At 40.7% G+C, this 13,619-nt stretch overlaps 1 protein-coding gene across 2 annotated transcripts in view; it reads right to left on the reverse strand.

Annotated features, from left to right (window-relative positions):
• The window catches only part of COL4A1 (collagen type IV alpha 1 chain), a 124,789-nt gene that overhangs the window by 23,109 nt on the left and 88,061 nt on the right, over positions 1 to 13,619 (reverse strand). For both annotated transcript variants that reach the window (XM_055701241.1, XM_055701242.1), the window contains exons 23-36: positions 12,987 to 13,070; positions 12,240 to 12,310; positions 9,407 to 9,598; positions 8,430 to 8,598; positions 8,084 to 8,176; positions 7,881 to 7,985; positions 6,278 to 6,375; positions 5,836 to 5,986; positions 5,386 to 5,499; positions 4,816 to 4,983; positions 4,177 to 4,266; positions 3,449 to 3,601; positions 472 to 570; positions 291 to 380 (exon numbers count right to left, since the gene is read on the reverse strand). In XM_055701241.1, coding sequence (XP_055557216.1) covers positions 291 to 380; positions 472 to 570; positions 3,449 to 3,601; positions 4,177 to 4,266; positions 4,816 to 4,983; positions 5,386 to 5,499; positions 5,836 to 5,986; positions 6,278 to 6,375; positions 7,881 to 7,985; positions 8,084 to 8,176; positions 8,430 to 8,598; positions 9,407 to 9,598; positions 12,240 to 12,310; positions 12,987 to 13,070 — 1,677 coding nt within the window. The remainder of the gene's footprint in view (positions 1 to 290; positions 381 to 471; positions 571 to 3,448; positions 3,602 to 4,176; positions 4,267 to 4,815; positions 4,984 to 5,385; positions 5,500 to 5,835; positions 5,987 to 6,277; positions 6,376 to 7,880; positions 7,986 to 8,083; positions 8,177 to 8,429; positions 8,599 to 9,406; positions 9,599 to 12,239; positions 12,311 to 12,986; positions 13,071 to 13,619) is intronic.

Raw genomic sequence — 13,619 nt, forward strand, 5'->3', positions numbered from 1 at the left:
GCTCACACGCTAGCAGAGACAGACAAACAGGTATCATTTGAAAAACCGCTGCCTGTGACAAATACACAAATCCTACATATCCAGCTAAAGCCTGTGTATGTAAAAACTTGGGAAACCATCCTATTGTATATCACAATAGGCTTGAGAAAGAAATGTCCCAAAAGCCTAAAGTTCACACACTGCAAACAGTGCAACTGTTTAGTAGATCCAACCAATAAATATTCCATACAGGTCTCTGTTCTATATTCACTTGAGGGAAACAATAGTAAGGAATTCCCAGCCATCAGTACCTGGCAAACCCATTTCACCAACTGATCCCTTTTGTCCTGGAATTCCTGGATCTCCTGGGTACCCTGGGGGGCCTGGATCACCTTTTGGTCCTAAGGACAGTGGAGAAATTAAGAGTCCCATTAGTTAAAGAGGTTTTAAATACCTGATGAACAGTCTCTCTGTTGCTAGCTTCAGACATACCTGGCTGTCCTGGAGTACCAGGTTCACCATCCTTTCCTGGAATTCCTGGTTCTCCATACTCCCCGCGTAACCCTTTTTCTCCTGTTGCTCCATGGTCCCCTAGACACCAGCAAACACACAGAGTGAGATCAGTTTTATCAAAATTCACTGTAATGTCATGTAATAATCCTTCTAGCTAATTTTTGATCACTGTTGCTTTCTCTGCTGAACAAGGAAATAGCTGAATGCAAGCTTCATAGATTGTATAGTAGAGTCACACTTCAGTAAAACACAACTGTCCAGTCACTAAACCAGTGCTGAGAAAAGGCTGCAAATTATTACAGTTTTACAGGTGTCTGTGCAAATTACTAGTCAGGTTACATCTTTAAAAGAAATTGCGAACAAACATGTGTTTGAGTTAGATTAATGAGTTACTTCAGAAGTGCCAGACAGTGTCAGGTTTTAACAGAAATGATTGATTTGACTGTTCTGCTGTCTAAAACGGTACGTGGGAAGAACCAGTTCACAGCCAGAATTTTGTGTTTCCTCAGTCCTATCTAATGTTAAAGCATCTTCACCATTCCACAAGGCTCCACCTCTTATCCTGTGTTGTGCCTCTCTCCAGCTTTACAATCCAAGCTTTTTGGTCACAACCCTTTCTGTTAGTGTTGCATATATAGTACAGGACTATAGGTTACTGACGATAGCTCACTGAATGTTTTTAAGTGGAATTTATTAAAAACATCCCAAGATTTCAAAACCATTTTTTTTCATTAAACGTCAATGACAATCTTCTGTAAAAATACTGTACGTTTTCTGCACGGTTTGTATTTTAGAAGCTTTACAAAACATTACTGTGATATTCATGCCTAGAGAGATAAAGGCAGCTAACAGATCAGCAAAGTTATGGAGTATAACTAGGTTATTTTTCTCTGCTGGTACTAAGTATCTTTGGGTTGAAAAGGATGAGATGGGCAGAAAAGCAGCACAAATTTTCAGGCTGCGGTCTGTCTGGAACCTACTCTTCCAGGCTGTGTGAGCCAGGCCAATCTGTAGACTGTGTGGTCAGGAAAAGGTAGAGCATACAAGTTTGCAAGCATGCGTTATTAGTACTGGAGAGATTAAGTTAGAAACTAAAAGAAATGAACCATTTGAATTTCTGAATTTCTCAGCAAAGGCTTCTTTATATGCATGTATCCAATGTGCCTAATTTGTATTTCTGGAAAGGAAATACAACTATTTAGCAATCAGTCAACCTACAGGTCAACAGCAGATAAGAAAGTAATGGAAACCAGCCTATGTGGATTTGTTTTAAAGCTTTTCATACCACCATATATATCAAGATCAGAAACAAATGAGGAAAAATTAATCTAGATGAAATCTTTATAGGCTGGGAACCTCATCAAATACACAAGTGCTCTCAGACACTGCATCTCAGCTTAGAGGCAGATCCACTCCACACTTGCTCCTGCCCTCCCCTGCAGTCCCTGGCTGTCCAAGCTGGGAGGCTCTGCCTATTCACATGCCTAGGTTTCTCTGAGACTCAGCTGGGACAGATGAGCCCAGGTCTTCTGACAAGTAGTCAGGACATGGAGATATGAGATACCCAGAGGAAAACTCTCCTGTTCCCACAGTCCAAATATAGTATAGTTATTGGTGACTCACTGCAAACTGGAAAGGAGTCTCAAGTGCTCTGTTCTGGGCCCGAGAGAGAATATATTGATGAAATGTACAGATGACACTAAATTGGAAAGGCTTTGAAAAGAGGACAGGATTAGACTGCAGAAGGATTTTGAAGAGTTGGAATAAAGGTTGAAAATCAATATCATAAAATTGAAAAAGCACAATACACCACATATGTGGTGGTGGTAAGTCAAAAGCATGCATACAAAATGAAAAATGATTGCATAGGCAGCAGTTCAGAAGTAAAGGACTAAGGATTACAGCTGACCACAAATTAAGTTGGCTGTTGTTTCAAGAAAGGGAAATTTCTTTCTAGCAGGCCCTGAGTTGAAGTACTTCACTTGTTTCAGCAAAGTGCACTCTAACAAGGATGCAGCCAAACTGGGGAGAAGTCAGAAAGAATAACAAGAATGATAATTATTTCAGAAAACATGATACACAATGAAAGGCGGAAGGATTTGGCTGAGGGAAATAGAAGGCTACCTGATCTCGGTAGCTCCCTTCTAAGCCCTACACTTCTATTTTAACTAAAACAGTTATCGTTTATTTACAAATTTTTATGGAATTTAGTAATAAAAAGTAAATCATAATTAAAAAAGGACAAATACATATATAAAAATACACATTATTTTTTCTTTGAAAAAACCCACCGAGGAGGCAGAATGATCTTAAACAACTAAATTTCCATGTAGTAGTAAAACTAAAAATCCAAAAAGAATGCACTGTCTAAAAAAACCTAGTATCTCTACCACTATTAAGTATCTAAACAGAAAGCTGATTGCCTTTCTCCTGCATATTTCCAGATGTTTCTAAACTGACATAAGTTGATCTTTTGGTACCAGTGGCATACAAGTGCATCTTTCCTGAAATTTCTTCAGGTCACAGAGAAACATGCGTGCCAAAAAAGGCTGCCCACTTTTTCCTGCAGTATCAGTTGGCCTTCATGGCCACAACAGTGTTTCCACTGTATGTTTTACATGAAAGACAGCTTTTCTCTTCTGGCAAGCTCTGGTTTCTACTATTAAAATTTCTTTTCTTTTCTTTTGAAAGAGTTTTCTGATAAAATAAGTAAAATGGATTTTGTAAGAGCAAATTGAACCTCTTCCATACAACCAAAGCCTCTTCTGTCTGTGATTAATCTTTGTTTCTATGGAGTTGAACGATACTGGAAAAATATTTGCTTTTGCTGCGTGAAATTCTTTAATCTTTTTTTTTAAAATGTTGTATAAAACATATACAACTGAACTCAAAGCATTGCTTTTTAAGAGTGTATGAGTGTTAATTACGCTTATCCACAGTTCGAGACTGAAGTTACCTTTTTCTCCTTGATCTCCCTTTTGGCCTTTGAGACTAACCATGTCCATGGTGTCCATCGTTCCAGGTTTTCCTGGGAGACCAGCTTCACCTTTATCTCCTTTGACACCAGGATCACCCTGTGGTCCAACTACACCTTTGAAACCTTGGCTACCTATAAAGGGATAGCACAGAATATTATAGTGGCATATAAAGCTTCACAAAAATATTTAGTAGGCAACAAGTGAAATCAGCTATTTATTCAAATTTTGAGCACTGAATACAATGCTCTAGAACATCTCATTCATCTTGTACCAAGTTATTCTATATCAAGACTTCACAACAGCTCTGTCAAAAAAGTTGGCATATTTTTCCCACTTCACAGCCATTAATTTTAGAGTCTCAAAACAACAGAGACAGGAGTTTGGCAGTAATACAGGATTTAATGAAGACCTTCCTGGTGGCTTTTTATAATTTCAAACACAGTATTTTTCTTGGAGCAGTATCTATAGCATCCTCGCACCTACAATGTTGGAGAGTGGATCAAAAATCTTGCTTGGTGCCCAAATACATGACTGCTTCTAAGATATGGCTTTCTAAATTACACTATTTTAACTTACACAGAAGTTACTTGACATAAAGCATTCTTTAGGCCAAGCATACTCCTTACATTTGGTTATTTACAGACTTGACTTCTGCCAGGAAAAAGGTGGATTTTACAATTTTGATTGTGAAAAATCTCTCTCTCACCTTTTTCACCAGGCAACCCCGGATCTCCAACTGGTCCAGGAGTTCCTGGCAATCCAGGAGTTCCCATAACTCCCATTTCTCCTTTGGCTCCTGAAACCAAAGTGAAACAGTGAATAACAGAAATAAAACAAGCAGTGTAAAGAAGTACAAGAAACAGAGTTATTTACTATCTATCATATTAGGAATTGCCCTAATTAAAGAAAAATGGGACATAGAAAATTATTAACCTAAACAGCCTGATAGAGAAAACAACAGTAAAAATAGTGTTACGAAAACCAGGATGAAACAGTTTGTAATGGGTTTTTGACAAATTCTTAAAACTTCCTATTACAGTAAACAATACTGTCACTAACAAAGGCATTATTAAAACCACATTGTGTCACTGAAACCATGCAGAATAATCCCCTTTTATTATTACAGGCTAAAGGCTAGTTCCTGCAAGTTGCTGGACTTGATCCACCAAAGGACTTTAGCAGTTCAGCTACACGTGCCCAGAGCTGCCTTACTGACGTCAGCTCATGTGTTTTCTCAAGCTTGGGCTGTTTGATGGATCACTTTCTAACAGAGTACAAGGGCTTATGACCACAACTTAATAAAACAGTTGTCAAAGATGCTGGTTTCCGAAGGAAAGACATTTACCTGCTGATCCTTTCAGCCCAACAGCCCCCTGCGGACCTGGCAGGCCGGGTAGCCCCACAGACCCTGGCACTCCGGGCTGGCCCTGGCTACCTTTATCCCCTTTTGGTCCTGGCATATCTAGGCCTGGGACACCAGGGAAGCCCCTTTCTCCTTTTATTCCAGGAAATCCTGGGAAAAACAGAAGATACAGGATTAGTCCTAAACAGAGCAGAGACAACATTATTAACAAGAATATCTGATAACGTCCACCTGCGGTTCAGAAACTATATGGCATGAAGAATGAAGACTCAAAGCCAGACAGCAGAAATAGTCCTAATTTTCTGAGTGAGACTTTTGATCCTGTATATATTATCCATCGATGACCCAAGGGGACTGAACAAAAAGCTTCTCAGGAGGCCTAGCCCTGTATTTTGGACCAAACAGAGGAGGACCGCTGACATGCCCCCGCCGTGCACCCCCACCGACCTCACACTGCACAACAGTTCACGAGCAACACTTTCACCAATGCCAATATCCATTTATGCTGAAAGTCCTCTCCTAAGCACCATCATGGGAGTATTTTTCCCTCACCTGGTGGTCCTTGGGGTCCTGGCTGCCCAGCAGGTCCTGGTGATCCCTGCGGGCCCACCCCCGGTGCACCTGGAGAGCCTGGCAAGCCTTGCAGTCCTGGGAGGCCAGGGTCTCCTGTGGGGAGACAGACACACAGGCTGAGTGTCCTCCAATGTTGTTGGAAATCTTTCTTGCTGAAGATGCTAGACAAGGCAATTTGGAAGCACCAGCCCAAGAAGACCTCATTTCAGTCTCTAATACCTCCCACCCAGGCTTGGAGGAAGGGCTGCTCTTTGCAGCTAGCATTCATTACCAGTGGTTGGTAGGAGAAAACGAGGAGAAGGAAAAAGGGTGATTCCCTGAGATATCAGTAGGATATTTCAGTGGTGAATAGACTTCTTGCTACATCTGTAGGGGAGTGCCTTTAAAAAGATATAGAAATAGAGATCTGCATTTTTCCAGCGACATTACCTCTGAATCCTTGCTGTCCAGGTATGCCCGGAAAGCCTTGCTCACCACGTAAGCCAGGCAGTCCTGGATTTCCCTTTTCTCCAGGGATGCCAGCAGGGCCTGGAGGGCCTGGCAACCCCTTAGGGCCAGGTAGACCTACACCAGGTTCACCCTAGCCAAAGAAGCACAATAGACATCAAAACCAAGAATTCATTCACTGAGTGTATTTAAATCACTCCGATGCAGAGAGCTATATATGACTTCAAGGGGGAGCCGTAAGCCCTTTAGCTTTAATGTCAAGCATTCATCCATCTGCTCTGTTCCTCTGTGTGCACAGTGGAAAACATAAGATGAAGGGCAGTTTGGCCAACATTATTATTATTTTTTTAAAGAGCAGGATCTTTGCACACATTCCTGTTAACATGGGCAGTCACAAGTAACAGTACCAGCAGCTGACACGTACTTTTTGACCTTGTAAACCTGGTACACCTGGCAAACCATCCAGTCCAGGGGTTCCCGGAGTCCCCGGCAGACCAGGCGAACCAGGCTGACCTTGGAAACCTATAAAAGAAATCAAAACTCACATAATTACTGACTCTGCCTGTAAGTGTCCTCCGCTGTTTCTTCAAGCCTCCAACTGAACTACCTCACAGGGATAAGTTTAAAAAGGTCTGTGTAGTCTTTATGTCAAACTTCTAGGGATGCCAGCACCCAAATGTCTCAATAGAGATTCAAATGCTGAGCTTCGTGCAGCATTTGGCTTCTGATGAGGAACAGCCACCCAGAAGAAATAAATGTCTCCTCTTAAATGAACAGCTTTGTGGGTTCATGTCATTGAGAAACATCCTGTCTGCAAAACTGGGTTCCCAAAGTCTTCTCTAAAAAAGGCAACTTAACGTGTGGGGCACCAGACTGAGGGATGCACAACAAAATCCATCTGTGAATCAACACCTTTAGTTCAGTATGCGCTGCGTAACATTCTTACACACGCCACTGTGGGCTGCACACAGAAGGTTTCTATGCCACAACTGGCCCATGCACTGCACCTTGGGAATGCAGAAAGAATACACACAACATTCTGCAAATCACTTGGAAGACAGCACTCACTCAACACAAGCACACACTGAACAAATTGAGATGAAGCTCCTCTCCCAGGCAAAGGTCTCATGGAGTGGGAAATCCAGCTTTTAGGCTAAGCCCCAGGAAAGGCACTGGGCAGAGCTGAATTCAAGGAAGAGTCCCTGAAAGAAATGTATTTGATAGGCCATCCCTTTCTTACTGGCATCAAAGAGCATACAGAAACCCTTTTCCAGATACAACCAACCTCCTCCGTTCGGGTTCGTCCCACACGAGCCTTGGAGGAACTAGAGGTGGTCACAGGTAAAGATTTGCCCTTTCTCATTATTATTTCTGACCCTCTCAGTTCACTGATCTGTGGAATAATACTAAATTAAATAATAAGATACACAAGAATTTTGGGTATTGAGGTGGCTGCTGAAAGCTCCATCATATAGTTCTAAATGAGTAGCAGCACTATGAAATACATCTCCCCAAAATCTGTAAATAGAGTACGAACACCTAGACTCCCTCTAAGTTACGTGCATACTCTGACAATGGCCATGCAGTGAAGACTAAACTTATGCTGAACGAGCTGGTATTCTAACTAAACCACTCTCAGCCACCTGGGACACAGCAGAGCTGTGAAGCTCCGGCCAAAGAATGTTATAGTTACATCAGCACGTTTTTTGGACCAACTACACACAGTGCTTCATCTCTCAGAAAGGTCATCTCATCTCTCAGCAACCTCAGTTACTGCAGTGTAATATGTTGTACTAAATCACTTTTCCATTCTGGCAGTAGCTTTGATACTGTCTGTATCTGCACCGCATCACTGCACACAGCAAGTGTGTGTTGAAAGTATGCTTATTGTGGTGCTTGTGGAATTTTGGAAGGGAGGTTCTTCAGCTGCACCTCCCATATCTCATGCAGGCATGTCTGGATGATATTACAGGCCTCCATCCACACTCAGTTACATCAGCTTTGTTAGATGGCTAAATTTATCTTACCTTTGGGTCCTGGAGGTCCAGGGAACCCTACACCTGGCAGTCCAACAGCACCTTTTTCTCCTGGCAGACCGGGTCTACCTGGAAGCCCAGGATTCCCTTTGTCACCTTTGCAAGTCAAAACAAGACAAATGTTAATACAAAGTCTAGCTTCTGGGGAACAGAACCATTATGATCATCAGACAAAGATTAACAGGCTACTGTACCTTGGGGTCCAGGGAAACCAGGTGGCCCAGGGAGGCCATCCGCCCCAGGAGGTCCAGGGAGTGGTACAGTTCGTCCTGCTTCACCCTTTGCTCCTGTGAATGTAAAAATGTATTAAGTACAGGAAGTGATGAAATTAAACAAGGGAATTTAATTAAACCATCCCATTTGGCATAAGAAATTCTTCAAGAAAATTTCCCTCAAAAAGCTGCTATTATACTGCTGAAAGCAAACACAGATTTAAATTAGAAAGTCTTTATTTCCATCTTAAGATCCAGTGATCCTCTAAGTTGTAACACTTAAGCGGTACGTTTATTTTCAATTTTTTTAAGCATACAATAGCAATACCTGGAAGGCCTGGTAAACCTGGGGTTCCAGCAAAGCCTCTATCTCCTTTGTCACCAGGTAATCCTGCAGCGCCTATCCCAGGAGGGCCAGGAAAACCTCTTTCACCACGTACTCCAGGGAATCCAGGTTGGCCAGGGGGACCACGTTCTCCTTTCAAGCCAGCTGTACCCTAATTTTTGGAAAGTATAAATGTAATTCTTGCCTGATTGGCAAGACAGAACATGTCATTCTCTTTCTTTGAATATTTTCTAACTTGGATTTAGCACAGGTATCTGTAATGCTGAAGAAAGTGGATTTTTTATCACTGAGTTCAATGGAAACAGAACCGGGGTCCATATGGAATAGCACATGGAAATCATACCTAGTATTCAGTGCAGCTAACTGGACATGTAGGCTGTGTTCCCAGTGGTGGATCTGGGAGGACATGTGAGCTCCGCATTCAGCTCCACATCCATACCACACTGAACTCTCTATTAGAGCAAGACTTTGAAGCATTTGTTTTCACAAGAAAAGTATGCTAGAACAGAGTTGAACCTTGTCTTAACAATCTCTACTTGGATAATTGCATTCCTTCAATCATCTCCAGATACCAGCTAAATCATCCACACTAGTTCTCACTATCAAGCTGTAAGAAAGTGAAAAAGGAAAAAAAGCATTGTCCATGCCCACAGCTTTGTGGGGGAAGTAATCTTGCTCGACAAGTAAAAGGAAAGGGCTAAAATCTAACTCTGAAATAGTCTGTTGCTGAAGGACTGTCTTCCTCACTGGTTCCAGGGAAAATGGAGTCTTCCCCTGAGCAAGAATGAACTACTCAAGGTAAGGACAAGATGTGGACCAACAAATGACCAATGAACAAAAGCATGTCTAGGGCATAAAAGCAGATGAATTCTGGCCTGAAAGATGGAAGGTATAGGATAGTATGTAAACATAATAAACATACAGCAGGACAATATGTAAACATAAAGAAACACACATACCGATGCTCCTTTTGGACCCTGGAGACCTGGCAATCCATCTTTTCCTGGTCTTCCTTCTCTTCCAGGAGTACCTGGTTGTCCTGGGAAACCAGGATCTCCCTTTTCACCTTTCAGGATAGAATCATAAGTAAAATCTCCTGGTTCTCCTTTTGCCCCAGGACTGCCCATAAGTCCTGGAGTGCCGGGGGGGCCCTGAAATTTTATAAATTCAAATGTCGTCAGTTGCCCTACCAACACTTCAACTGATACAACAGAAAAAAAAATATTCAGAAATTAAAGACTACACCGAAACCAAGTAAACCATTAAGTTTTCAACTAAGGAGGTCAAATGAGAATATTTTCCAGGACACAGCAGTGTGACTAAGGAATTAATGCACATTGTCTTGACCATTTTGTCATTTATCATATCACAGGTGTATTATTTTAGATGGTGCACATAAACTTACACAAGAACTAAAGGCCATGACACCAAAAAACTACCCTGAATTTTCAACGGACTATCCACTGGCTTTCAGTTATGCGCATTTATACAATATCAGCATCACAGTAAATGAGGCTTTTTAAAGAGGTATTTCAGAGTTAAAGTGTCTGCTCCAAACTTTAAATACTGAATTCTGTAACTGTGGAACCTATTTCCCTAACAGAAATGCAACAAAAATATCTCTACATTCCATAATAATTCACAATACCAGCAGTAGTACCAATACAGGAAAATGACACAATTCCATTATGCAAAGACAAACTCAGTCAAACTTATAGGTTTGAACTGCTTATACAAGCCCCACCCATGATTTTCCTTCTTTCAAAAGCTTTTAAATCAACTAATATTCATAAAATACATAGCTTGTCCATGAAATTAAATTAGTTGTCTTAAACAAAACTCAAATATTATTTGCACAAGAGCTAAAGCTGAAGGCTGAAAGCTTCTCCCTGGGTAATTTATTTATGACATTTAGCTGATGCAAATACACATTCCCCTTCATTACTAATGCTCATTGATTTTGTACAATTAAAAATCACAGCCATTTGGCACTATCAGAATACTATCCACATGCTCAGAAAAGAGTTTTGTAAGGTCTCCTGTGAAGAAATTATCTACCTAATAATACACTATAGGATTTCCAGAATGCCAATTTTTCCCTACATAATTTCTAGGACCTAGATGAAATTTTCTCACAGGAACAATGTGAATCAAAGCTACCCACTAGGGTAGTAAAGCACAAACTTCATGGGCAATGTCCACTGCTTATGGCTGATGTGTGCCCTCCACTTAAACCTCAACCAGAATACGGCCAAAGGCTATCCTTCCATTAGCTTTCATGGGTCCTGGATCAGACTCTGATGCTCTGGCACGGCTCTAAACAATGTGAGCTCACAAGGCTGGCTTCTATGTAGTTTTTCCAAGCTAAACTATATGCTGGATCACCACCTGGCTGAACTTTGTGGAGCAAAACAAGTTTAAAAGCAATCAGAACAGCAGCCAGTCCTTGTCTGATGAAAGACATGAACAGAACTTAAGAGGCAATAAAAGGAAAATATAAAGGTGTGGCAAAACATGTGGTGAGAACAAAATGCAGACACGAAAAAAGTTTAAATACATTAGGATATCTTTTATTTTTCTCCACTGTTTCTTTCACAGATCCCATTGGCATTATAGTAAATTCAGTCACTGAGTGATACAATCTTGGTTATCGTACTGGAAATAGAGAATGGATTCCATTTCAGCTAACTCATTGGCTGAATTCAGGCATCTAGGCTTTATTATACTCAAGGGAAAGAAATAGATTCCTTGATTAAGGAATTCATACAGGTGGTTGGTTTAACTTCTGAAGGTGCCTCTCTCACACCACTGGTGATAGAGGGAGCTTGAGTAACTGGTGTGTTAAAGGCAGTGCACATGAATGTCACTGGGAAGTTATGTTGCCAAAAGTGATCAGCTGGAAGGAGAAAACAGCTTTGGGGAAAAAAGTCTGGGAAGACTCCGACAAACTCAGTCTACTTACATTAGAAATGGTGTCAAAATCCACGTTATACTACAGGAACATGTATGCTAAGGTAGGCCTTGACAGCATACCACAGTGTACGTAGGGACACTCAAGTGAACTCTGACAAGATCAAATGTAGTTGTGCTAGTACAGTGCTCATCTAGGAGTAATTTGTGTTACATTTTAGACAAGTGATATGCTTATGACTGTTCTGCTTCTGATAGCCAGCCTTACTCACTGAAAGCTATGTTGCGCTGTGTCAGCAAAATTTCAAGTGATCATATTATCAGTGTACTATCCACTTTCACAGATTTCCTTTATTTCTTCAAAAGTACTTAGCTTTCCTGATAACTAATTATGTTTTATGGAACATACTGCACACATCTCAAAACTCAGACAAACTGCCAAAGTATACTGCATGCTAATATTAGACTGCTTACGCTACACTAGATGGCACTGCCTCTCTCTCAGTATATATGTACGCAGCAGCAAAGAGTTATTGGAAAGACTTGTGAGAAGGTCAGGGCAGACCTGCATCTATTTGCTGTGAAATCCTACTTTTTACCCAACTCCACCGCTTAGCTTGCTCAGCCAGAAGGTCACGTGTCCTGCTGACTCCATATGATGGGCACACACAGAAATATAACCCATTTCTGACAGCTTTTTTTAACTCTCATAGCTCAGCCATGCTGCTTCCTACTTTATTTTGCTAGGCATTGTTCCTTAATTTTATCATATCACTGTGCTGGTCTCTTTTTAAACAGAACTATTATACAACCACATTGACAATAACATGTTTTTTGATCACATCTCATAGGACACATAGCATTTGGCAAGGCATTACTTACAGGTACCCCTGGAAGGCCATCAAGTCCAGGTAAGCCTCTGTCACCCTTGAAACCCGATTGTCCTGGAAAACCTTATCAGAGAGACAAAAACACAATTCTGTTTATTACATGCTTTTACAAATAGCTCATTTCATCTGAATTCTTTGTGACCCTTCTCAAAGTGTCTCATTTCATCCCCAGTCACATCAACATAATGCTGCTAAAGTCAGTGAAATTGTCTGGATTCATGTGCTTATGTGCTATATGTGTCTGCATTCATAAACTCAGAAGTTGATTCGTTTGACTTAGGAATGAATTAACCTTACTGTTCAGACCTATCATGTAACCATTGCAGTCTTGAAACTACCTAAACTTTATTCATTTTTCTTAACAGCCACTAGAACAAACATTATGTACAATATCACTGTTTGCATGTGGCACTTCTCTCATATGGCAGCAGAAAAATAGCTTTTTTCTTTTTTTGGCTAGGATTGGGAATGTATGTATGGGCTGCTGCCAAGCCTGGGCACATAGGGCAAATGCTTCCCACATTATTTTTCACTTTCCCAGTCTTCTGTGAAAATATTTAGGCCACAGTCTGCAAAGAGCCTCCATTGTGGCATATTTGGAATCAGGCCAAAAATAGGAATATTCCATCCTCCTTTCAGTAGTTTCACAAATAATTTCATTAGTGGGACAAAAAGTAATTAATTTTATCATATATGTTGCATCTTTAGATTTTAGCCTACGTAGTTAATGAGTTTTTACCTGCTGGACCTGGTGGCCCTTGTGGCCCTGGAAGTCCAGGTGGTCCTACTTTATCACATAAGGCACAGGATTCACCTTTGTCACCTGAAGAAGAGAACAACAAAACAACAACAAAACTAATTAATAACAATGAAAAGATTTTAGACAACTGCAAGCAGGTGAATTCAGGGGAAAATGTCAATTTAATACACTACATGCTGAAAGAAAAAAAACAACAAGTGTGCTACTTCTAATTACGTGCTTCAAAGAAAATTTATCAGCAAACTGATATTCAAAATTCTTTAAAATTTTTAAAGGAATGGCATGAAAATCAACTTAAGTCTTATCCTAGGGATAATATGTAACAGAACATTTAAAAGGGACCAGGCTGAAGAGGATCAAAAAGATGAAAAGAAATATACACTGGGTATAGAAGAAACAAAAAGATTAAAGCAAAAAAAGGAGAACCTCCATAGTCACTGCAGTTTTGTAGTTTTAGCAAAGCAGTGAGCCAAATGAGATGAGGAAGGATCAACCACTGTGTAAACGAGTGCAGCTTATTTTTTTATATGTCCATTTAGTCAATGCTGCAAAAACACATGGTCGACAGTCCTATTTATAGGTGTTACAATTTTAGCTTCAATCATACCCATG

Source organism: Falco cherrug, chromosome 2 (genome assembly GCF_023634085.1).
Source record: "Falco cherrug isolate bFalChe1 chromosome 2, bFalChe1.pri, whole genome shotgun sequence".
NCBI lineage: Eukaryota > Metazoa > Chordata > Aves > Falconiformes > Falconidae > Falco > Falco cherrug.